The 27148-nt window shown below is 34.7% G+C and overlaps 5 protein-coding genes across 13 annotated transcripts; 3 read left to right on the top strand and 2 right to left on the bottom strand.

Annotated features, from left to right (window-relative positions):
- The first annotated feature begins 2972 nt into the window (after positions 1 to 2972).
- Positions 2973 to 6055, top strand: LOC116004446 (putative late blight resistance protein homolog R1A-4). Of its 2 annotated transcripts, XM_031244507.1 has the most exons (3): positions 2973 to 5512; positions 5627 to 5814; positions 5921 to 6055. In XM_031244507.1, exon 1 carries the CDS (start codon positions 3116 to 3118, stop codon positions 5441 to 5443), a length of 2328 nt encoding a protein of 775 aa, XP_031100367.1. In that variant the 5' UTR covers positions 2973 to 3115; the 3' UTR covers positions 5444 to 5512; positions 5627 to 5814; positions 5921 to 6055. The 2 variants fall into 2 exon arrangements, with proteins under 2 accessions (XP_031100367.1, XP_031100366.1); XM_031244506.1 differs by having other exon boundaries at positions 5627 to 6055.
- A 491-nt stretch (positions 6056 to 6546) lies between these two features.
- On the bottom strand, positions 6547 to 10736 carry LOC116004445 (putative late blight resistance protein homolog R1B-8). Of its 4 annotated transcripts, none has more exons than XM_031244502.1 (3): positions 8251 to 10736; positions 7961 to 8144; positions 6547 to 7037 (listed from the first exon to the last, which is right to left on the bottom strand). In XM_031244502.1, exon 1 carries the CDS (start codon positions 10658 to 10660, stop codon positions 8288 to 8290), a length of 2373 nt encoding a protein of 790 aa, XP_031100362.1. In that variant the 5' UTR covers positions 10661 to 10736; the 3' UTR covers positions 6547 to 7037; positions 7961 to 8144; positions 8251 to 8287. The 4 variants fall into 4 exon arrangements, with proteins under 4 accessions (XP_031100362.1, XP_031100364.1, XP_031100363.1 ...); XM_031244504.1 differs by having other exon boundaries at positions 8088 to 8144; XM_031244503.1 differs by having other exon boundaries at positions 8260 to 10736.
- A 1776-nt stretch (positions 10737 to 12512) lies between these two features.
- Positions 12513 to 16291, top strand: LOC116004778 (glutathione S-transferase U17-like). Its single transcript, XM_031244944.1, has 2 exons — positions 12513 to 12614; positions 15923 to 16291. The coding sequence occupies exons 1-2, from the start codon at positions 12513 to 12515 to the stop codon at positions 16289 to 16291; spliced, it is 471 nt and encodes a 156-aa protein (XP_031100804.1).
- On the bottom strand, positions 15623 to 19827 carry LOC116004448 (putative late blight resistance protein homolog R1A-4). Of its 5 annotated transcripts, none has more exons than XR_004094801.1 (3): positions 18378 to 19827; positions 17136 to 17285; positions 15623 to 16367 (listed from the first exon to the last, which is right to left on the bottom strand). XR_004094801.1 is itself a non-coding variant. In XM_031244508.1 (3 exons), exons 1-3 carry the CDS (start codon positions 19722 to 19724, stop codon positions 16350 to 16352), a joined length of 1422 nt encoding a protein of 473 aa, XP_031100368.1. In that variant the 5' UTR covers positions 19725 to 19827; the 3' UTR covers positions 15623 to 16349. The 5 variants fall into 5 exon arrangements, 3 of the variants coding, with proteins under 3 accessions (XP_031100368.1, XP_031100369.1, XP_031100370.1); XR_004094800.1 differs by having other exon boundaries at positions 17025 to 17192; XM_031244508.1 differs by having other exon boundaries at positions 17136 to 17192.
- Positions 19828 to 22947: 3120 nt separating this feature from the next.
- LOC116005019 (glutathione S-transferase U17-like) lies at positions 22948 to 24582 on the top strand. Its single transcript, XM_031245237.1, has 2 exons — positions 22948 to 23374; positions 24072 to 24582. Exons 1-2 carry the CDS (start codon positions 23057 to 23059, stop codon positions 24429 to 24431), a joined length of 678 nt encoding a protein of 225 aa, XP_031101097.1. The 5' UTR covers positions 22948 to 23056; the 3' UTR covers positions 24432 to 24582.
- The last annotated feature ends 2566 nt before the right edge of the window (positions 24583 to 27148 follow it).

The following is a 27148-nucleotide window of genomic DNA, read 5'->3' as shown; positions in this document are numbered from 1 at the left end:
ACGGCTCACAAGCCTCCCGCAAAGTCAAACATCTCAATAACTTTGGGGCCACGGCTCACAAGCCTCCCGCAAAGTCAAACATCTCAATAACTTCGGGGCCACGGCTCACAAGCCTCCCGCGAAGTCAAACATCTCAATAACTTCGGGGCCACGGCTCACAAGCCTCCCGCGAAGTCAAACATCTCAATAACTTCGGGGCCACGGCTCACAAGCCTCCCGCGAAGTCAAACATCTCAATAACTTCGGGGCCACGGCTCACAAGCCTCCCGCGAAGTCAAACATCTCAATAACTTCGGGGCCACGGCTCACAAGCCTCCCGCGAAGTCAAACATCTCAATAACTTCGGGGCCACGGCTCACAAGCCTCCCGCGAAGTCAAACATCTCAATAACTTCGGGGCCACGGCTCACAAGCCTCCCGCGAAGTCAAACATCTCAATAACTTTGGGGCCCCGGCTCACAAGCCTCCCGCAAAGTCAAACATCTCAATAACTTTGGGGCCACGGCTCACAAGCCTCCCGCAAAGTCAAACATCTCAATAACTTCCGGGCCACAGCTCCCGCAGGCCTCCCGTAAAGTCAAACATCTCAATAACTTGCTCCCGCAGGCCTCCCGTAAAGTCAAACATCTCAATAACTTCCGGGCCACGGCTCCCCGTAAAGTCAAACATCTCAATAACTTCCGGGCCACGGCTCCCGCAGGCCTCCCGTAAAGTCAAACATCTCAATAACTTCCGGGCCACGGCTCCCGCAAGCCTCCCGTAAAGTCAAACATTTCAATAACTTCGGGGCCACAGCTCACAAGCCTCCCGCGAAGTCAAACATCTCAATAACTTCGGGGCCACGGCTCACAAGCCTCCCGCAAAGTCAAACATCTCAATAACTTTGGGGGCACGGCTCACAAGCCTCCTGCAAAGTCAAACATTTCAACAACATTATCCAGAACTAAGGTTTTCAAAACATTCTTTCTTTCCTTGGGTTTAATTAGTATTCTACACATGATGTCTCAAAACAATTATTCTCATCCAAATATGTTTCCAAAATACTCATGTTTGTCAATGACTTTTCATCATAAAATCCCAAGTGATAAGGGTCACGCTTGTTTCTTAAAAACACGGTTTTTCTCCAAATTGACGAACATAATTTACAAAATAATATTTGAACTTTCAAAAAGAATTGACTCGGTTGCCCGTAGGCCTTTCAAACATCATCACATTCAGGAGAAAAAACATCGGAAGAAGGTTCGGTCGAAAACGGAACCGCGCCGCGCAGACTCGCGGCTGTCCGCAGCATCGGACGCACGGCGGACGTGTGCGTCCGAGCTGCGTCCGCTCGTTCGGCTTGACGCCGAAACATTGGACACCCACGGACGCGCAGCGGATGCGCGTCCGTGGTTGCGTCCGGCCTTTCGGCCGTGACGCCGAAACTTCGGACGCCAGTGGACGCGCGTCCACGGTCGCGTCCATCCGGATCTGCCAACTTCGGGCAGCGAAAAATGGGTTGTAACGCCTCGATTTTCCACTATTTTCACAAGTATAAGCTTATATGGACATAAATACAACATATACATGCATAAATTAGCCACGAACATGTATACAAAAATTACCAAAAATCAAGGTGTAGTCCTTTGAGCCAACTTGTAGATCCACAAACTTAACACATAATTTTCACATAAAATTCCTAGTCTCATAATCTACTAGCATTTGTTCACCTTCAAGTGACTAAACCAACTTAAGGGATTCCTTACCTCCCAAGTAGATTTTTAAAACCGTAGAAAGATGGTGATTTTCTCCTCCAAACTTTTCACCGAAGATCCTAAACAAAAATCACCATGATAACCACATTTTTATGAACCCTTAGTTTAAACTTAAGTTTTAGGAAGGATTCTAGTCATATTAACCGAACAAAACCAAAGTTTTTTACCTATGATGGAGCACTTGTGTTGAAGAAAATAGCTATGGAGTTCTTGGATCTCAAAGATGAAGATGATATTTTCCTTCTCCCTTTTTCCTTCTCTAATTTTCGAAAATGGTAGGGATGGGGAAGACTTGGAGATCAATCCTCTTAGCTAGCTTATCCCATACTCTTCTCATTTAATTAATTATTTATTACTATGTGGTGAATAAATGTGACACTTGTCACAATCCCATGGTATGCCTTGTAGAATAAGACTCCTTTGCCAGTTAGGGATTAAATCAGATAAAAGTTCGGAGGAATATAACTTAATTCGGGAAAATTCTAACACCAAAATTATTCTAAAAATAATCCCGTCATTAACCACTAAAATCGGGAATTTTTCGGTATCTCGCGAAATACAGTGGTACGGAGGTTCGTAATAAATTTCACTCTTGCAGTTCGTCTAATTTCCACTGAACTGAGTAGGAAGTTCACGCTTAATCGTATCATGCTTAATAATCCATTTCTTAGGGAAATTCGAACTGTATATACGTCCTTAAAAATCTTACGGTTCGTGACCGGCACGTAGATCGCAGCTTATTAATAACTAGTCTCTCTTATAAAAATCCTTCTGAAGTACCGAGAGATCATCTCATAAATGTCATAGCCTAAAAAAAAAAAATTTCTAATCCTAAACTTATCTGAATAGACGAGGGGTTACAAGAATAATTTGCATCAAAACGATGTCACTTTCTATGGGCGGCAAAATGCTAAGCTCTGATTGGTCAAAAGTTATGGCTTTATTATATAGATTTACAGCAATAGGTACATTAAATATAATAGATTGTGAAGATAATGTGAATGGCAATGGAACAAAACAGCCAATTTAATAATAAATGATCAAAACTATCAATGCTGCCAAAAAATAAATGAACAGAATAATTTGCATCAAAACGATGTCACTTTCTATGGGCGGCAAAATGCTAAGTTTTGATTGATCAGACCTAGGGTCCACACGGTTTAAGCATTTTGAAATGTAAAATAATTGCTTATTATAATCTCAATGCGCAGATCTAGATCCAAAAAGAAATAGTGTGCAGCTTGGCCACCATCATCAATAACCTCAATAGTCAATACGCAGATCTAGATCGAAAAAGAAAAAGTGAGAGACACTGGGAGAGCTGAGCTGAGCTTCATTCTTCAATTACTTTCCCTCATCTCAATGGCCTCGAAAACTTCCACCAGTAGTGTTCGTCAGGGTGCTTCTTCTGCAATGCCCCAACAAGTGTTCATGGTGGGTAACAACAATGCATTGGAAGAAATTAAGGACAAGCTCACCAACTCCTCAAAAAAAAGAGATGTCATCTCCATCACAGGAATGGGAGGTATTGGGAAGACAACTTTAGCAAAAAAAGTATATGAAGATGAATGCATCAAGTCTCATTTTGACATTCGAGCATGGATTACTGTATCTCAATCTTATTCCTTGGATGATTTGCTCCGAGTGCTCCTCCAATCACTTGACGCTTCTTCTCTAATAGAAGGACAATCTGCAGGAACCTTCGAACTCAAGGATAAAGTCCGTAAGTTGTTGCTGGGCAAGAGGTATCTAATTGCAATAGATGACATATGGAGTACACAAGTTTGGGATGATTTGAAGATATGCTTTGAAGACAAGAGAAATGGGAGTCGAGTATTGTTAACAACTCGACTCACATATGTGGCTACTCATGCTAGTTCTGGTGGACTACCATTTAGCATGCCTACCCTAAGCAAAGAAGAAAGTTGGGATCTCTTTTGCAAAAAAGTATTTGCAAAAGAATCTTGTCCTCCTATTCAATTTGAGAAAATTGGAAGAGATATTGTGTTGAAATGCAAAGGATTACCACTCTCAATTATGGTGATTGCTGGGATTGTATCCAAGGCTGAAATGAAGGTGGAGGATTGGGAAAATGTTGCCAGAGATGTAGCATTATCATCAACTTTATATGAGGAGCAAAATTGTGAGGAAATACTTTTATTGAGTTACAACCACATGCCTGAAAGTTTGAAGACTTGCTTCTTATATTTAGGAGTATTTCCAGAAGATTATGAGATTCCAGTTAGAAGATTAGTTGGATATTGGGTCGCTCAGGAATTTGTAGAAGATGAGGCTTTGGTGGCAAACAAGAAAGAAGAAGTGGCATGGCAAAAGTTGCAAGATCTTATTGATAGAAATTTAATTTTGGTGGAAAAAAGGGGATGGGGCGGAAAAATAAAGACGTGTAAGATCCATGATCTTACGCGTGAGATGTGCTTGAAACTAGCTAAAGGCAAAAATATATTACATGTCATTGATGACAAGTTTCAAATTGGACAGTCCTCCAAAGGAATAAGTCAAGAAAATGGCAATTTTTGGGTAAGCCTACAATCAATTTCTAATATTAGTCGTTTAGGTTTTGACCATAGGACATTCCAGAAATGCCATTCCTTTCTTGCTATGTTTCCATCTAAATATACACTCGGATCGCGTGAAGGAAGTCCGATCCTTACCAATTACTTGTCCACAGCAACATCAATTCAAGTACTTGACCTCCTTCAACTTTATTTTCCCTATTTGCCTTCATCTCTTTGGATAAATAACTTATGTCAGTTGAGGTATCTAGCTTTGCACATTGGTGCATTTTCTGGTTCCCTCTCAATTTTAAGCAGCTTAAAAAATCTACAAACGTTGATTCTGCATAGTGCAAGACCTTATGAAGTAGTATACTTAACCCTTCCAAAGATACCACAATTAAGGCAACTTCGCATTTTGAATAACTCTTCATTTCATTTTAAAGATGAAGAAGAAGAGAATTTGATATTGGAGAATCTGACAACACTTTTGTGGTTAAGTGACTTTTGTTGCAAAAATGAAGCATTGATGGTGAGGATTCCAAATGTAAAGAAATTGGGGGTAAGATATGAAGTGCTCAAGTACAGAGACAGTAAGCATTCTATTGACTTGCTCCATACTTTAAGCCATTTGGAACAACTCGAAGACATCCGGTTCTATGGATATTATTCGTTAAAGTATAGTGGGTTAGTTTCTATTCCAAAACCATATGATTTTCCGCCGAAGCTCAAGAAGTTGAAATTTTTGAACACTTGGATGAAATTGGGGATCACCATGACCATCCTTGGAAGGCTACCTAACCTCGAAGTTCTCCAACTAAAACGGCATGCCTTTGATGATTCAGAGACGGAGTGGGAACAAGTTGAAGAGGGGTTTCCAAAATTGAAAGTGTTAGTCTTCGAAGATCAAAGTCTTCGTAGATGGAAAGACAGCGATTTCACTTTCCCAAGCCTTGAGTGCCTGGTGTTAAACAATATCAACTTGGAATCACTCCCATATGAGTGCCTTTCTGGATGTCCATGCCTTAAGCTAATTCACTTGGAAGGGAGTTGTAGTGATGGTGTTTTAGAGTCTGCAAAGAAAATTCAAAATGATGGAGATGGCCAGCTCGAGGTCCGCGAAGAGCTCGTTTACCCCACAACACAATATTGGATTAGGCCCATTAAAAAAGACTAATACTATTAAGAGTCGAACTTATAATATTGTGATGATTGCCAACTCAACAATTTGACCAAATTAACTGAGGTTATGCTTCCTACACAATTTACTCTATATATTCATTATCTTCTATACTCCATATACATTTGGATTGTTAATTAGTGTAACACTATTTCTTATTTCAACTACTTTGCAACACAGATTGAAGAGAATGGAAACAACAAGCTAAGCAATGCTGCAATGACATGTTCTTCTACCACTTTGAAGGTAACTTTGATGACTCACCAGCAAATCAACTGAAGCAATCACCCATACATACCTCTTAGCTCCCCTGCCACCTACTCTCCCTAAACAAACCCTAAGCTCTGTCAATTTTGTTGTGATTTAAGGTTAGAAAATTTACTTCATTGTTTTGGTTTTGCATTGCAAGTTATTTTTCCTTTTTCTTAGCAAATTGTGGTTTGATTTTGAGTTGAGAAATTGTTCCCTTGAAAGGTGGGAGTGCTTCGGAATAAGAAAAGGACCGGCTTAGTTTTATTTTGATGATTGTTGCTTTTATGCAAGTTTAATTTTATGTGGTGGTTTTGTATGGATTATTGAGTATCAAATCACAATGTGTAGTTGTGGGAAGCACAAATTTATTATATATATTAGAGACTTTTAGCTTGATGCTAAAAAAAAAACGTAATTGAATAAATTTGGTAGATCCCAATCACTCAAGAAAAAAAGAATCTTACATTTCCAGGTGAAATTTACTTTCTTTGATATCAATATATGTTTTATTAAAATTTTATTTACAAATTTAATAAAAATTACTAAAGAATAGCTTATATATAAATTTCTTTTCCTATATATTTTGTTCTACATTACTGTAGAAAAGGAGATAGCTTTAAATGGCTCAGGCTATTGGGCTAGCCAGTTTAAGCCATCAGATTTATTGTTTAAGGTTTATCATGCTGATTTTTTTATCCTATATCGTGGACCAAGGTCCACGTCACAATCTGAACCCTAGATCAAAATGACATCGTTTTGATATTTAAACTTTAACAGATTCTGTAGTTTTTCGTTTCTCATGTTTTAACACAAATTTTAATTTATACTAGGTACAAAATCGATACTACTTTTTTTTTTTTAAGATAAAAACTTAATTCATTAAATCACGAGTAAGACAGTTTACAAGAAAAATAGGAGGAACATCAAGCCATTCCTCACAACCTGACATAGAAAAGACTTCCCTAACAACAGTAAGGACGGCACAATTCGCAGATCGTTTGACAAAACGAAATTCGACATCATTAATCATCGATGCCAACTACCCATATCAGTGTCCTTAAGCCAACTTAGAGCCTCCCTCAAACTGATAGTCTCAGCTTCTTTGACACTATATATTCCATCCAACCGAACATTTTTTGCTGCCAAGAATTTTCCTTCATCATCACGCAAAATCCATCCTAACCCCATCCATTTCATTGTTGTTCAAGTCCAAAGATGCATCCGTATTCATTTGTATTCGCCCGGCAACTGGCCAAATCCAGTGATCCACAACATTAGTAGCATTGCTCTTTTGATCCAGGATATTTGCATGCTTCCAATTTCCAGAAAGTTAAATGCTCTGCATAACACCACATCCAAATCAAAAACAATTCCATTCCATACATATTCATTTCTACTGCACCAAATACCCCAACAAAATCAATACTCTTAAAATACAGAATTGCATAACATGAGACATAGGAACGCATAACACAAGACAGATGTACATGTTTTATATTTATTTTAGTTCAAGTACAAAATCAATAAATTAATCTTAAGGTACAAAATTGCATAACATAAGACACAAAAACGCATAAACAAAACACAAAAACGCATATCATATTTACTTTATTTCAGGTACAAAATTGCATAACATGAGACAAAGAAATGTATAAAACAAGATACATACGCATGCTTTACAGTATAAAAAAAAAAAAAAAAAAAAAAAAAAAANAAAAAAAAAAAAAAAAAAAAAAAAAAAAAACCTATAACGTGAATTGAACAACAAATTGTCACCATCCAAATTAAAATTCAAAATTACGTCATTTAGAATCAGGGTCCACAATACAGAGTGGACCCTGGTCCATCGTGTAACGATTGAAAAATTTTGATACCTAACCCAATTTTTTTTTTATAGGCATATCAGGTAGGTAAGCACATCTATTTTGGGGTAAGATGAATATCTCTAAGGTAGGTAAATAATATTACACTGTGTAATCATAACTAATAATTTAATAAACATGTATTAAATTTTATCAAATAATAATAATACCATTTGTGATTCAATACTCAACAATCCATGCAAAACAACTACATAAAATTTGCATAAAAGCAACAATCATGAATCATCAAAATAAAACTAAGACGGTCCCTTTACTTATTCCGAAGCACTCCCACTTTTCAAGGGAACAATTTCTCAGCTCAAAATCAAATCACAATTTGCTAAGAAAAATGGAAAAATAACATGCAATACAAAACCAAAACAAAGATGTAATTTCTAACCTTAAATCACAACAAAATTGACAGAGCTTAGGATTTGTTTTGGGGGAGTAGGTGGCAGGGGATCGGAGCTAAGAGGTATGTATGGGTGAGTGCTTCGGTTGATTTGATGGTGAGTCATCAAAGTTACCTTCAAAGTGGTAGAAGAGCATGTAATGCTTAGCTTGTTGTTTCCACTCTCTTCAATCTATGTTGCAAAGTAGTTGAAATAAGAAATAGTGTTAGACTAATTAACAATCCAGATGTATATGGAGTATAGAAGATAATGCATATATAGAGTAGAGCAACATAACTGCCAAGACCTTGTGGTCTAGTGGTATCCGGTTGCACTCACAGGTCAAGAAACGCCCCCATGATATAAATATTTTCTTCGCGGACCTCGAGCAGGCCATCTCCATCATTTTGAATTTTCTTTGCAGACTCTAAAACACCATCACTACAAAGCCCTTCCAAGTGAATTATCTTAAGGCATGGACATCCAGAAAGGCTCTCATAAGGGAGTGATTTCAAGGAGGAATTCTTTAGCACGAGGCACTCAAGGCTTGGGAAAGTGAAATCGCTGTCTTTCCATCTACAAAGACTTTGAGATTGGAAGACTAACACTTTCAATTTTGGAAACCCCTCTTCAACTTGTTCCCACTCGGTCTCTGAATCATCAAAGGCATTCCATTTTAGTTGGAGAACTTCGAGGTTAGGTAGCCTTCCAAGGATGGTCATCGTGATCCCCAATATCATCCAAGTGTTAGAAAATTTCAACTTCTTGAGCTTCGGTGGAAAATCATATGGTTTTGGAATATAAACTAGCCTATTGTACCTTAACGATTGATATCCATAAAACCTGATGTCTTCGAGTTGTTCCAAATGGCTTAAAGTATGGAGCAAGTCAATAGGATGCATATTGTCTCTACGCTTGGGCTTTTCATATCTTACCCCCAATTTCTTTACATTCGGAATCCTCACCATCAGCGCTTCATTGTTGCAACATAAGTCACTTAACCACAAAAACGTTGTCAGATTCTCCAATATCAAATTCTCTTCATCATCTTTAAAATGAAATGAAGGTCCTTTCAAAATGCAAAGCTCCCTTAATTGTGGTGTCTTTGGAAGGGTTAAGTATACTACTCCATAAGGTCTTGCACTATACAGAATCAACGTTTGTAGATTTTTCAAGCTGCTTAAAATTGAGAGGGAACCAGAAAATGCACTAATGTGCAAAGCTAGATACCTCAACTGACTTAAGTTATTTATCCAAAGAGATGCAGGCAAATAGGGAAAAACAAATTGGAGGTCAAGTACTTGAATTGATGTTGCTGTGAACAAGTAATTGGTAAAGATCGGACTTCCTCCATCATATCCGAATCCATATTTAGATGGAAACATAGCAAGAAAGGAATGGCATTTCTGGAGTGTCCTATGCTCAAAATCTAAACGACTAATATTAGAAATTGATTGTAGGCTTACCCAAAAATTGCCATTTTCTTCTTCTTCTTGGCTTATTTCTTTGGAGGACTGTCCAACATGAAACTTGTCGTCAATAACATGCAATATATTTTTACCTTTAGCTAGTCTCAAGCACATCTCATGTGTAAGGTCATGGATCTTACACGTCTTTATTCTTCCACAGCATCCCCTTTTTTCCACAAAAATTAAATTTCTATCAATAAGATCTTGCAACTTTTGCCATCCCACTTCCTCTTTATTGTTAGCCACCAAAGCCTCATCATCTTCTACAAATCCCTGAGCGACCCAATATCCAACTAATCTTCGAACGGGAATCTCATAATCTTCTGGAAATACTCCTAAATATAAGAAGCAAGTCTTCAAATTTTCAGGCAAGTGATTGTAACTCAACAAAAGTATTTTCTCACAATTTTGCTCCTCATATAAAGTTGATGATAATGCTACATCTCTGGCAACATTTTCCCAATCCTCCACCTTCATTTTAGCTTTGGATAGAATCCCAGCCATCAAGATAATTGAGAGTGGTAATCCTTTGCATTTCATCACAATATCTCTCCCAATTTCCTGAAATTCAATAGGAGGGCAAGATTCTTTTGCAAATATTTTTTTGCAAAATAGATCCCAACTTTCTTCTTTGCTTAGGGTAGGCATGCTAAATGGGAGACCACCAGAACTAGCATGAGTAGCCACATTTGTGAGTCGAGTTGTCAACAATACTCGACTCCCATTTCTCTTTTCTGATGGGAAGCATATCTTCAAATCATCCCAAACTTGTGTACTCCATATGTCATCTATTGCAATTAGATACCTCTTTCCAAGCAACAACTTACGGACTTTATCCTTGAGTTCAAAGGTTCCTGCAGATTGTTCTTCTGTTGGAGAAGAAGCGTCAATTGATTGGAGGAGCACAGATTGTTCTTCTGTTGGAGAAGAAACGTCAATTGATTGGAGGAGCACTCGGAGCAAATCATCCAAGGAATAAGATTGAGACACAGTAATCCATGCTCGAATGTCAAAATGACGCTTGATGTCTTTATCTTCATAAACATTTTTTGCCAATGTCGTCTTGCCAATACCTCCCATTCCTGTGATGGAGATGACTTCTCTTTCTTTTGAGGAGTTGGTGAGCTTGTCCTTAATTTCTTCCAATGCATTGTTGTTACCCACCATGAACACATGTTGAGGCATTGCAGCAGAAGCACCCTGATTACGAGAAGTAGTGGAAGTTGTTTTCGTGGCCATTGAGATGAAGGGAAAGTAATTGAAGAATGAAGCTCAGCTCAGCTCTCTCAGTGTTTCTCACTTGTTATTTTTCGATCTAGATCAGATCTCCATTATTGATGATGGCCAAGCTGCAAAGTATTACTTGGCCGGCCGGCCGGGGTCCACACGGTTGGAAGCTAATAAGCAATAATTACGGAATATTTTTCTATTTTACGTTTCAAAATGCTTAAACCGTGTGGACCCTAGGTCTGGTTACCTCCATCATCTTCAATTTTGTTTGATCACATTCGTTGTTTACTTGGTTGTAATTGTAATTTAATTACAACACAATGCTTTGACCATTTAAATTAAGCAAAAATTTGTGTGAGACCGTCTCACCATGAGACGGGTCGGGTCAATATGCAATTGTAACACTTATATGCACAAATGTCATACTTATATGCTCAAATGTAATACTAATCAGGAATAAAATTTTGTTACTTATAATGGTAAATGTAATACTTTTAAGGGAAAATACAATACTTTTATATTTCAATTTAAAAGTATTATTTTTTTCTTCAAAAGTATTATATTTGCCCTTATAAGTAAGGGACACTTGTCAATATTACTTATTATGAAAAATGTATTACTTTTTCTCTTATAAGTAACAAAAATTATATTCTTGATTAGTGTTATATGAGCATATAAGTATGATAGTTGCACATATAAGTATGACATTTGCATGGTGCTTTGATCCGACCCGGCCCGTCTCACGAATAAGGATCCGTGAGACGGTCTCACACAAGTGTGATCCTTTAAATTATAGTGTTTGATTGAAAAGAATTGTAATTTTTTTATTTTGTTGAATTGCAATTCATATCCTTCCCAATATGAATTGCAATTTAATGGGGAAAAGAATGGGAAATTTTTTTTTTTTAAAAGAACTTTTTTTATACCTTTGATTAGTATTATTATTACACAAATACATTGTTTTAATTTTTATACCATTTCTTTCATTCTCCTTCTCAATAGTTCTATTCCTTCCTTCCAAATAATGTAATTTGAATTCTTACTTTCTTTTCACATTATTCTTCTCTCACTAAATTACAATTTCTTTTGGCTCTAATCTTTTATTTCCAACCAAACGTCCTGTAAAACACAAGAATTCACCATTCCAAATCAATTAGCATTTACGGTTCACATTTAAAATTTAGTTTAAAACACCAAAACACCAAGACCCTAGGTCTTGTCAATCTTAGGTTTCGATTTTAATGTTTATGACTAATGGGATGTTTGGTTCACGGAATAGGTAGGGAATGGCATAGCATTCCCAGTAATAACCTATTCCGTTGTTTGGTTCGGATTTGTATTCCCAGGAACATTGTTCCTGGGAATGAGCTATTACCCTTGCAAGGGTAATAGCTATTACCAGGGTCCCCGGTATTAACCTATTCCTGACCTCTTAGGAATATGTATTTTATTATATTTCCTTTTTTACCCTTTGTTTAAATTTTTAGGTTTGTTTTTTGAGTCTCTAAAATGGATGATCAACCTGGTTGAGAAGTTGGAATGAATTGAGTAGAAATCAGAAAGTGCCAACAATTGACAGGAAATTACTATTTTTCTCATCATTGAATCTGAATCAAGAATCACCCAAACTTGGAGTTCCTTTTGAGCAGTGCAAAAGAGTGGTTCTCTCTTTTTCTCTCAGTTTCAGAGAGAGCATGGCTAGAATGATCAATAACCACAACAAAGGGATCCTCATCCAAATCGACACCGCACTCTGCAGCAATGTTTCAGATCAAATTAAATCATATGCATTAGCATCGTACAAGTACTGTCAATATCGTTGGATGGTGGGATCATCAAGGAGCTTGAATTTCAGAACGAAATGGATGGTGGGATCATCAAGGAGCTTGAATTTCAGAACGAAACAGCGAGATCGCAGAGTGTTAAAGAAGAGGTTCAGAACGAAACAGCGAGATCGCAGAGTGTTAAAGAAGAGGGACTGAGATGACTTGAGGGATGAGTCGTCGAGCAATACAAGAATGCGGCGATCCGAACTTCCACAGAGCGAAGAGGACAGAGCTAAATAATTAGTTTTAAGTATGTCGGTAATTAAAATGAGAGACGTGAGTTGATTGCTATGGATCATTAGTTATTGACTCTTGAATATCATCATTTGTTGTAGAAAGACTCCTAAATAAGGAGAGACTCCTTAAAATAAGGAGAAACACCCATCTCAAATTAACTTCTTGAATGAAGACCTTATAATTTCTTCATTCCTAATATTGTTGAATGTTCTTTAAAAATTTTTGTTATTTATATGCATATTTTGTTTCATAATTTATATATCATTTTTTTAATATTGTAATTGCTATAAAATAATATTATATAAAAATCTTAGGTAGTAATAATAATAATAATAATAATAATAATAATAATAATAATATATTTTGCATAAGGGTATTTATGTCTTTAAGCATATATTCCATTTCTATTCCTTCTACTAACCAAACGTTATAATACAATTCCTAAAGTCTATTTCTTCAGCGAACCAAACAATAGAATACAATTATGTTCTATTCATTACCTATTCCATTCCTTGTGGAATAACATTCCTATTCCCTCCAAATTCATTCCGTGAACCAAACGTGCTGTAAGTTTTTTACTTTATTTGGTTTAGTGGTTAACTTTTTACTACTTAAAGTCTAGAAAATTTACGATTTTGATTTAAAATTTAGTTTTTTTGTTGATTTTATAAAATTTAATTGTTATCTTTCCAAGATAACACCAAACATATAATTAATTTTCATTTTATTCCCAACAAACATAATTTTGGAAACATTTTCATGAGAGTTTAATTGATGAAAAAGTAACAAAATGTCTCTTAAGGAAGATTTAATTCGTATTCTACAAATACTTCCCTTATCCAGAATTTTAGGAATACACGTTAAACCTCAATGCATTTTGAGCAAAGAGCATTTCCATTTATGATTTTTTGGGTTTTTTTTTTAAAAAAAAAATTATGTAAAGGTGAGATGGAGGGAAGAAAAGAAAAGAGAGAAAATTTCCACAAAAAAAAAAAAAAAAAAAAAAAAGAGAGAAAAGGAATAGATTATGTTGTTGGAGGAAATGTTGGATATTACACGTCATCAATCTTCCACTCACTCTACATTTTTCCACAAAAACTAAAGTTCTGTCTATAATAATAATAATAATAATGTTGTTGTTGTTTGTGGTGTTAGGATTTTTTTTTCCTAAAATTTACGGAATTAAAATCCCAGGTGATCATGTGATTCTAATTCCATGAAAATGAGGGAATTGTAATTCCCTCCAACCAAACAAAATAATTTGATTTCCATGTCAAATTATTTTTTCCTTTTCTTTCTTTTGATTTTTTTTGTTCTCCTACCTTTCTTTATTAGTGCCACATAAAAAAATTGTGTAAAATTCACAACTAATATGGATGCTCAAAAGGTGAATGGGAGGCCAGTGAGGTTTGGACATGAATTGCTTGATCTAATATAAAGAATTCAATTATTGATGATTGAGTGTGCAATATGTATATAAATATGATGTTTACTTTCTCTTTTCCATGGCATTATCCACCTTTGTCGGACCAAATCCACTTTCCTATTCCTTTTGTGCTGTAAAGTGTAAAGACCAAACCCACTTCCCTATTCCTCTTTTTCTCTCTCTCTCTCTCTGCCTCACTCTAAGAAAATCCGTAATTATAGGATTTTTTGTGATTTTGAGGAGTTTTGCCGCAAATTATATCGTGTATCGCGCATCAAAACAACGTCGTTTTAATTAATGAAAACAGACAGATAAAACGACTTCCGTTCCGCGTCATTTACTTTCAGTTCATATACACTGCAGTTACATTTCAACACAACTTCAGTTACATTTCGATATAACTACAGTTTCATTCGATAATAAAAAAACACAAATGTGAAACTGTTATTCAGTATCAGTTCATATACACTGCAGTTACATTTCAACACAATTACAGTTACATTTCGATATAACTACAGTTACATTTCGATATAACTACAGTTTCATTCGATAATATAAAACACAAATGTGAAACTGTTATTCAATATCAGTTCATATACACTGCAGTTACATTTCAATACAATTACAGTTACATTTCGATATAACTACAGTTTCATTCAATAATATAAAAACAAATGTAAGGCAGTATTTTTTGAGATGAACTGTAGTATTAGTGACCGCGGTCCACAATGCATTGTGGACCGTGGTCCATGGTATAACGACTGGTTTTTGTAAGTGTGATTAAGAAAAAGAATATGAAAGGAAAGATAAAAAGGAGAAAAAGAAAAAAGAATAAAAAATAAATTCTGACAAAAAAAATATAAAAGTTGCATTTAAAAGTTTGGTGGCCACTCTGACGCTCCCCAGCGAGCGCGAAGTTTGGATCAAACGCGCTTGTTTGGTTTTTTTTTTTTTTTTTTTTTTTTTTTTTTTTTTTTTTTTAGTCTTCTCCTGCAACTCCTACAAAATCAAAGCAGGAGAAATTTTGCTCCAAAATTTAGTTTCCAAAGTCAGTATTGTTTTTCTATCCCAAATTTTTTTATTGACAAAAACTCTATTAAAACTGGTAGGGATGCACTAATTTATTCTCTAGATTCTTAGCAGGGTCAATTTTTGTTTGTGCATAATGCCCAACCGTACAAAACATAGGGTCTAATATCTATTTTAAATCTAACTACTTAAGAAATTAAAAAAAAAAATCTGTAATTAACCCCCTTTTTCTATTTTAGTCTAAAGCTCATCAATTTCTTCATATCATCCACCATGATAAGATTCTTCTTTCTTTCATTAATTTTATAACTTTTGATCAGAATTCATTTATTTATAAAAACGAGATTAAAAAATCCAAATGGCCTGTTTCTTCGTAGTACCATATTTCGTACTAAGGGTGTGTTTGGAAGTCCGAAAAATGATTTTCGGAAATCATTTTCTAGGCTTTGGATGTTTGGCAATCACTGAAAAACCCATTCAATGTAAAATGATTTTCGTTGACCGGAGAAAATGAGCTCCATATGGCGGAAAATCACTGAAACTGTGTCTCGAATCCCCAGATACTACTTATTAAGATGAAACACTTATCAATACGCTAAAAGTTACAGTTGGTAGAGCAATTTAATTTTTTTACACCACAGATTTTTGAGAGTTATCCTACTTGTCTTGCCCAACAATTCTCCTAGTTACATAGTGCTGGACTTGGCTCTTATCAGCCTCCGCCCAACATAATTGTAATTTTTTGTGGTGCAGTGGTTCCCAAAGCTGCAAACCGTGGCAACTGCTCAGGATGAGGAAGCCAAAAAGGCAGCGATAAGTGAGGTGGAAGAAGGCTTGGGGGTGTTGGAGGGTGCCTTCCAAAGTTGCAGCAAAGGGAAGAAATTCTTTGGGGGAGAGAGAATGGGGTTCTTGGACATTGCACTGGGATGCTTTATGGCCTGGATAAGGGTGACCGAGACATTTAACAGGATTAAGTTTGTGGATGAAGCTAAGGTTCCTGGTTTGGCCAATTGGGCACAAGATTTCTGCGCTGATGATGCCGTGAAGGATGTGATGCCTTCCACTGAGAAACTAGCCGAGTTTGCAATGAAGATGTTTACCCATATGAAACCCCAATCTTAGACACCTTTAATAGTTTGCTTGAGATGTAGCCTGCCACTCTGTTGTATCTTGAGATTTCCTACATATTGTTCTGCTTCTGCAAATTTGGTGCTTAGCAAATCAACTTTAGGTCTTTAAATTTTGAACATCATACAAATATCCATGTTTTTTTTTTCATAAATTTTATTTCTCAGTGCATATTCAATCAAAATGTGACACAAAAGTCTTTTATAACCTTCTTTTACTATATAATCAGGGGCGTTTTGTAGCTAGAAAAGTTCGAATTTTTCTGCGAATTTAAAAGGTAAAAGAATTATTCTCACATTTGATATAATTTTTTATTTAGAAAAGTTTGGCTCAATACGAATCATATTTCATGATATCAAGAAAAGTAAATTTCACCTGAGAAATGTAAAATTCTTTTTTCTCGAGTGATTGAGGATTTATCAAATGTATTCCAATTACGTTTTTTTTAGCATCAAGCTAAAAGTCTATAATAAATATAATAAATTTTTCTCTCCCACAACTACACATTGTGATTCGATAGTCAATAATCCATACAAAACCACCACATAAAACTTGCATAAAAGCAACAATCATCAAAATAAAACTAAGCCGGTCCCTTTTCTTATACCGAAGCACTCCCACCTTTCAAGGGAACAATTTCTCACCTCAAAATCAAACCACAATTTGCTAAGAAAAAGAAAAAATAACTTGCAATGCAAAACCAAAACAATGAAGTAAATTTTCTAACCTTAAATCACAACAACATTGACAGAGCTTAGGATTTGTTTAGGGAGCTAAGAGGTATGTATGGGTGCTTGCTTCAGTTGATATGATGGTGGAGTCATCAAATTAAAGTTACCTTCAAAGTGGTAGGAGAACATGTGATGCTTAGCTTCTTGTTTCCATTCTCTTCAATCTGTGTTGCAAAGTACTTGAAATAAGAAAACACTGTTTCTTTTTTTTTTTTGAAAAGAAACAGTGTTTTTTGTTAATTAGTCTAACACTGTTTCTTTTCAAAAAAAAAAAAAAAGAAACAGTGTTAGACTAATTAACAATCCAAATGTATATGGAGTATAGAAGATAATGCATATATAGAGTAGACTATAGAGGCAATATAAGTTCGACTCTTAATGGAAGTGGCCTAACTAGACCGTACTAAAAAAATATTTTCTTCGCGGACCTCGAGCTGACCATCTCCATCATTTTGAATTTTCTTTGCAGACTCTAAAACACCATCTCTACAATTCCATTCCAAGTGAATTAGCTTAAGGCATGGACATCCAGAAAGGCACTCATAAGGGAGTGATTCCAAGAGTGAGGAATTCTTTAGCACCAGGCACTCAAGGCTTGGGAAAGTGAAATCGCTGTCTTTCCATCTACAAAAAATTTGATCTTTGAAGACTAATACTTTCAATTTTGGAAACCCCTCTTCAACTTGTTCCCATTCCGTCTCTGAGCCATCAAAGGCATGTCATTTTAGTTGGAGAACTTCGAGGTTAGGTAGCCTTCCAAGGATGGTCATCGTGATCCCCAATTTCATCCAAGTGTAAGCAAATTTCAACTTCTTGAGCTTCGGTGGAACATCATATGGTTTTGGAATATAAACTAGCCTACTCAACTTATACAAATCATATCCATCAAACCTGATGTCTTCGAGTTATTCCAAATGGCTTAAAGTATGGAGCAAGTCAATAGGATGCATACTGTCTTCGCGCTTGGGCTCTTCATATTTTACCCTCAATTTCTTTACATTCGGAATCCTCACCATCAACGCTTCATTGTTGCAACATAAGTCACTTAACCACGAAAGTGTTGTCAGATTCTCCAATTTTAAATTCTCTTCTTCATTTATAAAATGAAATGAAGATCTATTCAAAATGCAAAGCTCCCTTAATTGTGGTGCCTTTGGAAGGGTTGAGTATACTACAAAAGGTTTTGCACTACGCAAAATTAACGTTTGTAGATTTTTCAAGCTGCTTAAAATCGACAAGGAACCAGGAAATGCACCAATGTACAAAGCTAGATACCTCAACTGACTTAAGTTATTTATCCAAAGAGATGAAGGAAAATAGGGAAAATAAAGTGGAAGGAGGTCAAGTACTTGAATTGATGTTGCTGTCAACAAGTAATTGGTAAGGATCCGACTTCCTCTACGCGTTCTGTATCTATATTTAGATGGAAACATAGCAAGAAAGGAATGGCATTTATAGAGTGTCCTATGGTCAAAACCTAAACGACTAATATTAGAAATTGATTGTAGGCTTACCCAAAAATTGCCATTTTCTTGACTTATTTCTTTGAAGGATTGCCCAACTTGAAACTTGTAGATATGCAATATATTTTTACCTTTAGCTAGTCTCAAGCACATCTCATGTGTAAGGTCATGGATCTTACACGTCTTTATTCTTCCACTCCATCCCCTTTTCTCCACCAAAATTAAATTTCTATCAATAAGATCTTGCAACTTTTGCCGTGCCACTTCTTCTTTATTGTTAGCCACCAAAGCCTCATCATCTTCTACAAATCCCTGAACGACCCAATGTCCAACTAATCTTCGAGCTGGAATCTCATAATCTTCTGGAAATACTCCTAAATATAAGAAGCAAGTCTTTAGATTTTCAGGCAAGTGGTTGTAACTCAATAAAAGTATTTCCTCACAATTTTGCTCCTCAAATAAAGTTGATGATAATGCTACATCTTTGGCAACATTTTCCCAATCTTCCACCTTCATTTCAGCTTTGGATAGAATCCCAGCAATCACCATAATTGAGAGTGGTAATCCTTTGCATTTCATCACAATATCTCTCCCAATTTCCTCAAATTCAATAGAAGGAGGACAAGATCCTTTTGCAAACACTTTTTTGCAAAATAAATCCCAACTTTCTTCTTTGCTTAGGGTAGGCATGCTAAATGGGAGACCACCAGAACTAGCATGAGTAGCCACATTTGTGAGTCGAGTTGTCAACAATACTCGACTCCCATTTCTCTTTTCTGATGGGAAGCATATCTTCAAATCCTCCCAAACTTGTGTACTCCATATGTCATCTATTGCAATTAGATATCTCTTTCCCAGCAACAACTTACGGACTTTATCCTTGAGTTCGAAGGTTCCTGCAGATTGTTCTTCTGTTGGAGAAGAAACGTCAATTGATTGGAGGAGCACTCGGAGCAAATCATCCAAGGAATAAGATTGAGACACAGTAATCCATGCTTGAATATCAAAATGACGCTTGATGTCTTTATCTTCATAAACGTTTTTTGCCAAAGTCGTCTTGCCAATACCTCCCATTCCTGTGATGGAGATGACTTCTCTTTCTTTTGAGGAGTTGGTGAGCTTGTCCTTAATTTCTTCCAATGCATTGTTGTTACCCACCATGAACACTTGTTGAGGCGTTGCAGCAGAAGCACCCTGATTACGAGAACTAGTGGAAGTTGTTTCCGTGGCCATTGAGATGAAGGGAAAGTAATTGAAGAATGAAGCTCAGCTCAGATCTCACAGTGTCTCTCAATTTTTCTTTTTCTAGATCTGCGTATTGAGATTATTGAAGATGGCTGGCCATGGTCCACACGGTTTGAGGAAGCTAATAAAGCAATTACTTTATATTTCAAAATGCTTAAACCGTGTGGACCCTAGGTCTGCTCACCTCCATCATATTCATTCTTGAATTTTGTTTGCAGACATTAAAACACCACCCTTCCAAATAGTCTTGAATTCATTCATAGCTCAAGGTATTCACTTTGAGGACCCCTGTAGAATTAGTCTGCCAAAGTTGCATCACCTAAGTTAGAAAAAAAATTTAATAAAAGTGAATGAAGGTTGGTAATCATTAATTTATGGCTATGTTCAGCAATCTTAGTTGAAAAGGTAACTGAAAGCTAAAGCTATAAGTTATAAGCTGAAATCTGAATAGTTATTAAACTAGCTGTTATAAAGTGTTTGGTAAATTTAATTTTTTGATAAGTTAATTAAATGTAAAAAGATTAAAATAAATGACATCTTCATAAAATTTAAATAGTTTGTTTACATATTAAATTATAAAATAATGAAATCAATATATTTTAATAAAATATAAAGTAAGAACATATATTTGAAAATATATAAAGTAAAATAAAATGTTTTTTTAAAGTAAAATAAAATATAATAATAATAATAATAATCATATAATAAAATAATAAAATGTTTATAGTTCATAAAATTAGTTCATACACAAATTAATGTTCAAACACACAAATGCCAAATTGAAATTACAATCAAACATATTGAGGAGGAAAGACCAAATGGGTTTTAATTTGTAAAATATGTTATTTATTTAAAATAATAAGGATAAATATAGAGAAAAAAAAAGGTACTAGCTTATTTTTGAAACGCCTAAGGTAGTGTTTCAAAATAAACTCTTATTTTAAACTACTAACTTATTTTAGAAACATTACCCAACAGAGTTTATAGCTTATTAGTAGCTTAAATAAGCTATAAACTCTTAAATAAACTCTATCAAACAGAGCCTATGTCCATTTTCCGTTTTTTTTTTAATGTAATATGCTATAAGAGTTGTACTATACAATTTTTTTTTTTTTGACAAAAAGTACCTCTGCATAATAACTTATGTTATCTTTTTTCATTATTATTATCATGTACATGCATCCACCATATTATATTCTTTAATATAATAATATAGGTAGACATTATGTATTGAAGTAATATAATAAATAAATTTAGTTTCATTTACATTTTAATTAGTAAGGATTAATTAGTTACATTATTTCTTAAAATAAAACTTTCAAATTTATATTATTATTATTATTATTATACAATAATATACATATCTAAAATCTAAATAAAAAAAAATAACTTCTAAGATTGAACCAATGTTATTATCCACGATTTATGTCTGTATTTTTATGCTTATTGAGGAGTACATTGCGCTACAAATATTTTACTATTATTTTTATCAGATAAAATTATCTAACACCATTAAACTTTCTTTAATATGTATTAAATGTTATCATAATCATATTTAGTCATTTACCATATCTAAAATTCTTACTTTAACAGTTATTAATCATACAATAATTATTACCAAAATTATAAACTATACTTTTAATATAATATGAATTCTACAAGTATGAATTGAAAAAAAAAAAAACTTACATACTATTATTTAAAATTATTTTAATATAACTAAGATTTTAATGAGTATTAATATAATAAAATTTCACATCTATTTTTACACATCCTTCATAAAAAAAAACACAACTATTATTTATACAATACAAATTAATGAGAAGAATCATAATGTTGACAGCCAATCAATTATAACAATTAAAAATTCCATTTTCAATCTCTTAAAATGCCTTATAAAAACTTATGCTGACACAAAAGGCAGGAGCATCCTCTCTTTAAAGTAGACGAATATAACTTTTGTGGGTTAGACTTTCTCCTCTATTTTTTTTTTTTAGTTTATAATTGTAGAATTCAAATAATATAACAATTCATTTGATTCGCTGAAAAATATTTGAAGATGAATAGAACTAAAATTTAATGGAAAATAAATTCTAAGAAAATGAATTTCATTGTTAGGTTGGTGAAAAAAAATTACTATGAATATTGAATTCTATTGTTTGGTTAGGTTTGGAATGGTAATGAATTATGAATATAATGAGCAAAATACCCTTAATAATAATAATGATAATAAATTATATTATTATATAGATATGTAATTAAGAAATTTTTATGAGGGTATAATAGTCCATCCATGTTATATTTTCTTCTTAGGTCATGCAGAAAACAAAATACCACCATTTTTCACATAATTTGTTTTCCTCAACTTTCAATAACTCCCCTTCCAATGAAAAATGTTTTCCATCAAACAAAATTTTCCTCAACTTTTAGGAAAATATTTTCCAGTGAACCAACCACCCCCTAAGTTCAAGTTATATAAGATAACCAATGTTATATTTGCTTGAAAATATAAGATTCCACGTTTGGTTCAAGTTATGCAAATTTTCCCCGGAATGTAACATAATCTCCACATAAGGTTTTTAGCTATTGCAAGGGAATGTGAGATACCCTCCCCTATCTTAGATATTAGCACATTCCCTTGTCTTATTGCTAATTTTTTCATTTTAATCAATTGTCTTAGTTAATTATTGTTCAAGCTCTTAGTTAATTAATTTTAAATCATTTACTTCTATATTTTACCATTGCCTTATTTATTTTAATATTAAAATTTATTAAAATAATCATCATACCATATTTAAAAAAAAAAAAAAACCTTCAACCGAACATATTTATATTATATACCTCAGCTTTAAACCTAACACAAGAATTTAATATTCTCTAAGGTACTATAACATCATGAGAACAAAACGCTCGTAAAAGTATAATAGATAACTTAGTAATAATTATAATAGAAATAATAATTATTAAAGTAAGAAAAAAGTGTATATACCTTGTGATCTAGTGATTCTCAGTTTACATTCTCACATGAAAGAAAATAGGTTTGAACCTTAAGTTATACTACATTGTAACAGAGTCAGCAAAAATACAGACATAAATTAGGAAATACTCTAATTTGGACTCAGACTTTCCAAGGGGGTATTTTTGGAGTTCTATGGAAATCCGAAGTCAGCGCGTTCACACTTTGTGCATTTAATCTCACATGCTTGCTGACACCTATAATAAACACAGTCACGACGCTACTCATCTTTCTCTCCCCAGAAAAGAAATCACAGGAAAAAAGAAGATTCAGAGAGCTTCGAATTCTTGATCGATCTGCAACAATGGCGTCAGAGGATGTGAAGCTGTTGGGTGGATGGCCCAGCCCGTACGTGCTCCGAACCCGAATCGCTCTCAACCTCAAATCCGTCGCCTACGAGTTTCTCGAGGAGAAGTTCGGAACCAAGAGCGAGCTTCTCCTCAAAATGAACCCGGTTTACAAGAAGATCCCAGTTCTCGTCCATAACGGAAAACCCATCTCCGAATCCCTCATCACCGTTCAGTACATCGATGAGGTTTGGACTTCCGGGCCCGCCATCTTGCCCGCCGATCCGTATGATCGCGCCACCGCCCGCTTCTGGGCAACTTACGTTGACGATAAGGTATGTTTATTAGGTAATATCCAATTTAGTGTTTTTTTTTCATTTAGTCTTAAACGTTTTAATTAGATCTGAAGTTTGATAGCGTTATCTAATTGAGTCTTATTTTCCCTGTAATTTTACCTAATTTAACTGAAATCATCAAAGTTTGGGACACAATCAAGTACAAAAATGGTGTTTTGGAAGGCCTTAGGCCCTAGTCTAATGATAATCCCATAGGGAGCCTAAAGCGCTTAGGCTGGCGGGTAATAATAGTAACAAACACATGAGTGTACATATTGCACACCTGTGCTTAGTTTGGCCAACTCGAGTACCTAGTTCGCCCAACTTGGGTGCCTAATTCGCCCGACTTGAGTGCCTAATTTGGCTAACTTGGGCGCCTAATTTGACCGACTCAGGTTGGCCAACTCGGGCGCCTTGGCCGCCTCGTCGGCCTACTAATCAATTAGTGATCTAATGTCCGCCTAATGGTAAAATTTCCTGAGGGCGTCTAGGCCGTAGTTTAGGTCGATTTTTGCAACAATGTAAAGAAGACAAGCTAAATCGAGAAAAATAGTTTGGATGAAATTGGGTATAATTTGGGTTTGGGGGACTATATAAAATCGATTTAGTCCTTGCGTTTAGCCAAAATCAGAGAGTTGAGAAACATGAATAGTGCTTGTGTTAGTATACGATCTGAAATTTTAAGTGGGTGGTGCAGTTCTTCCCAAATATGCGAGGAATAGCAGGAGCCAAGGAAGAAGAAGCGAAAAAGGCAGCAGTGGGCCAAGTTTTCGAAGGCCTAGCATTGCTGGAAAACGCTTTCCAGAGCAGCAGCAAAGGCAAGAAATTCTTCGGCGGGGACTCGATTGGGTACCTTGACATCGCGCTGGGGTGCTTCCTAGGGTGGATCAGAGTGACGGAGCTTTTCGCCGGCATAACGCTCCTTGATGCCACCAAGTTTCCCGGCTTGGCCAAGTGGGCCGACGATTTCTGCGCCGATAGCGCCGTCAAAGACGTCATGCCGCCCACCGACAAGCTAGCGGAATTCGCCAAGATGCTCTTCTCAGCCGCAAAATAAGAAATTTCTTTTATGTGTTTTGTCATTTCTGGGCTTTGTTTTCTCAGTTCTGTTGCTTTCTGCTATTCTCGATCTGTAATAAATTGAAACATCTGTGATGGAAACGTGTTTGAAGTTTTTAACTTCGTTGTTTAGGCTTCAATTTTCTGCAGATTTTTAGTTTGGTTCCTTCATTGAAATTTTCACCCAGTTTGGCTCAAACCAGATAGCCATTTGGCCCCTGCACCCCAGGTTGAATTAATTAGGAATAAAGTACCTCCAGGCTCAATTAGCGTAGTGGTTTGTTACATGACTTCAAGTCATGATAAAAGGCAACAATGCGAAGGTTTAGATCTCTTGTGCGTAGGTGAAGAATAAGATCTGACTTGTGAACTGATTGTGCAATTTGCGATTTATAGCTTTAGTGGTTTATAATTTGTATAGAAACAAAACAACCACTCACAGGTATGTGTTGCAGTTTTATTGGAATATGACTGTCGGGGGAGTATTGAAGGATGCAGTTTTCCTTACACATTTATGACAAAGAAGATTATGGTTGTTTTGTTTCTATACAAATTATAAACCACTACAATTTTTTTAATTTGGTAAACTCGCACCTCTTGTCTCTGGAATATGATAGGTATCCACCACTCTAAACTTGATTAAATTCCTTCTGTTTCTAAGATGAAATTCGCGTCCAACAATCTCAATTTGGTGTAAATAGGGACTACATATGCAAAAATTCATTGGAAGCTTACAGTTATACTGTTAGCATAATGAAGTGTTTAAATAGTACAAAAAATTCATCTCTATGCAAAATTACCATTCGAATAAGTAGCAAAAAAATTCTGCGGTGTATAGACGTATTGGTGTATTATTGGTGTAAATAATGTAATTCTATATTAGTACTATTGATTATTTCCTTATAAAATAACATAATAATTTATTATTTCCTTATAAATTACGTTATTATACCGAATATGCAAAGAATATTACCAATTAATAGATACATGTACTTGGAAAAACATATGAGAAGAAAAGGTGATACATAAGAGATGGGAATGGGTTTTCAAAAAAAAAAAAAAAAAAAAAAAAAAAAAAAAAAAGAGATGGGAATGGAAGCTGTCAATGTCATCTATAAGATAAAGTTTAAGTAGTTAACCAACCACGAGATTTTTTTTTTTGGCAAAGTATTAGTTTCACTTTTTACCAAGTTTGGCCTAAAACCGGCTGGGCCACAAATTTGGCTAAATGTACTGCTCAAATCCTTCTTTACATGCAAAAAATCTCCAAAATGTCGTTTGTTTATTTTATTTACCATGATTGTCGTTTGTTTATTTTATTTTTTTATCACTTTTTTTTATATACTTGTTAGTTTTATCATATATTTACTTTTAATTTAAGCACAATCTTTATTTTCCTTATTAAAATTTAGTTTGGTAATTATAATATATATTAACTAGTTATAATATATATTAACTAGACTTCTACTTGAATGTGTGGGGATCATCATTTCTTGTGAACATTTTAGACAAATCTTCTTGCTAGCTCTCAGAATTTGTGGGGAATTGTTGGAAAATTAAATTCTAAGAGTTGGTCAAAACCTTTCTTTCTTCTTTTTTTTTTGATACAAATAACTACTCTTAGTCCAAGTTTTTTGTGTGACTGATAATTTTCTATTTAAACGAGTGATTCTCATATATTAAGAATAAGTGATGTAGCATTAGTTTTGGATTCTCATGGTTGAGGAGCGAGCATGGTTTGTATATAATGTTGGAAAATTTGATAATAATATTGCATTTTAAGTGACTATTTTGTGGTATAAAATATGAGAACTTCACTTCCGATTTAATCGGGTAAATGTGAATTCGATTTCTTCTATTTANAAAAAAAAAAAAAAAAAAAAAAAAAAAAAAAAAAAGAGATGGGAATGGAAGCTGTCAATGTCATCTATAAGATAAAGTTTAAGTAGTTAACCAACCACGAGATTTTTTTTTTTGGCAAAGTATTAGTTTCACTTTTTACCAAGTTTGGCCTAAAACCGGCTGGGCCACAAATTTGGCTAAATGTACTGCTCAAATCCTTCTTTACATGCAAAAAATCTCCAAAATGTCGTTTGTTTATTTTATTTACCATGATTGTCGTTTGTTTATTTTATTTTTTTATCACTTTTTTTTATATACTTGTTAGTTTTATCATATATTTACTTTTAATTTAAGCACAATCTTTATTTTCCTTATTAAAATTTAGTTTGGTAATTATAATATATATTAACTAGTTATAATATATATTAACTAGACTTCTACTTGAATGTGTGGGGATCATCATTTCTTGTGAACATTTTAGACAAATCTTCTTGCTAGCTCTCAGAATTTGTGGGGAATTGTTGGAAAATTAAATTCTAAGAGTTGGTCAAAACCTTTCTTTCTTCTTTTTTTTTTGATACAAATAACTACTCTTAGTCCAAGTTTTTTGTGTGACTGATAATTTTCTATTTAAACGAGTGATTCTCATATATTAAGAATAAGTGATGTAGCATTAGTTTTGGATTCTCATGGTTGAGGAGCGAGCATGGTTTGTATATAATGTTGGAAAATTTGATAATAATATTGCATTTTAAGTGACTATTTTGTGGTATAAAATATGAGAACTTCACTTCCGATTTAATCGGGTAAATGTGAATTCGATTTCTTATACTTGTTATTTTATTTTATTTTATCACTTTTTTTATATACTTG

Source organism: Ipomoea triloba, chromosome 14 (genome assembly GCF_003576645.1).
Source record: "Ipomoea triloba cultivar NCNSP0323 chromosome 14, ASM357664v1".
In the NCBI taxonomy this organism is placed as follows: domain Eukaryota; kingdom Viridiplantae; phylum Streptophyta; class Magnoliopsida; order Solanales; family Convolvulaceae; genus Ipomoea; species Ipomoea triloba.
Note: the sequence above shows the minus strand (reverse complement) of the source record. Positions and strands in the feature narration are given on the sequence as shown.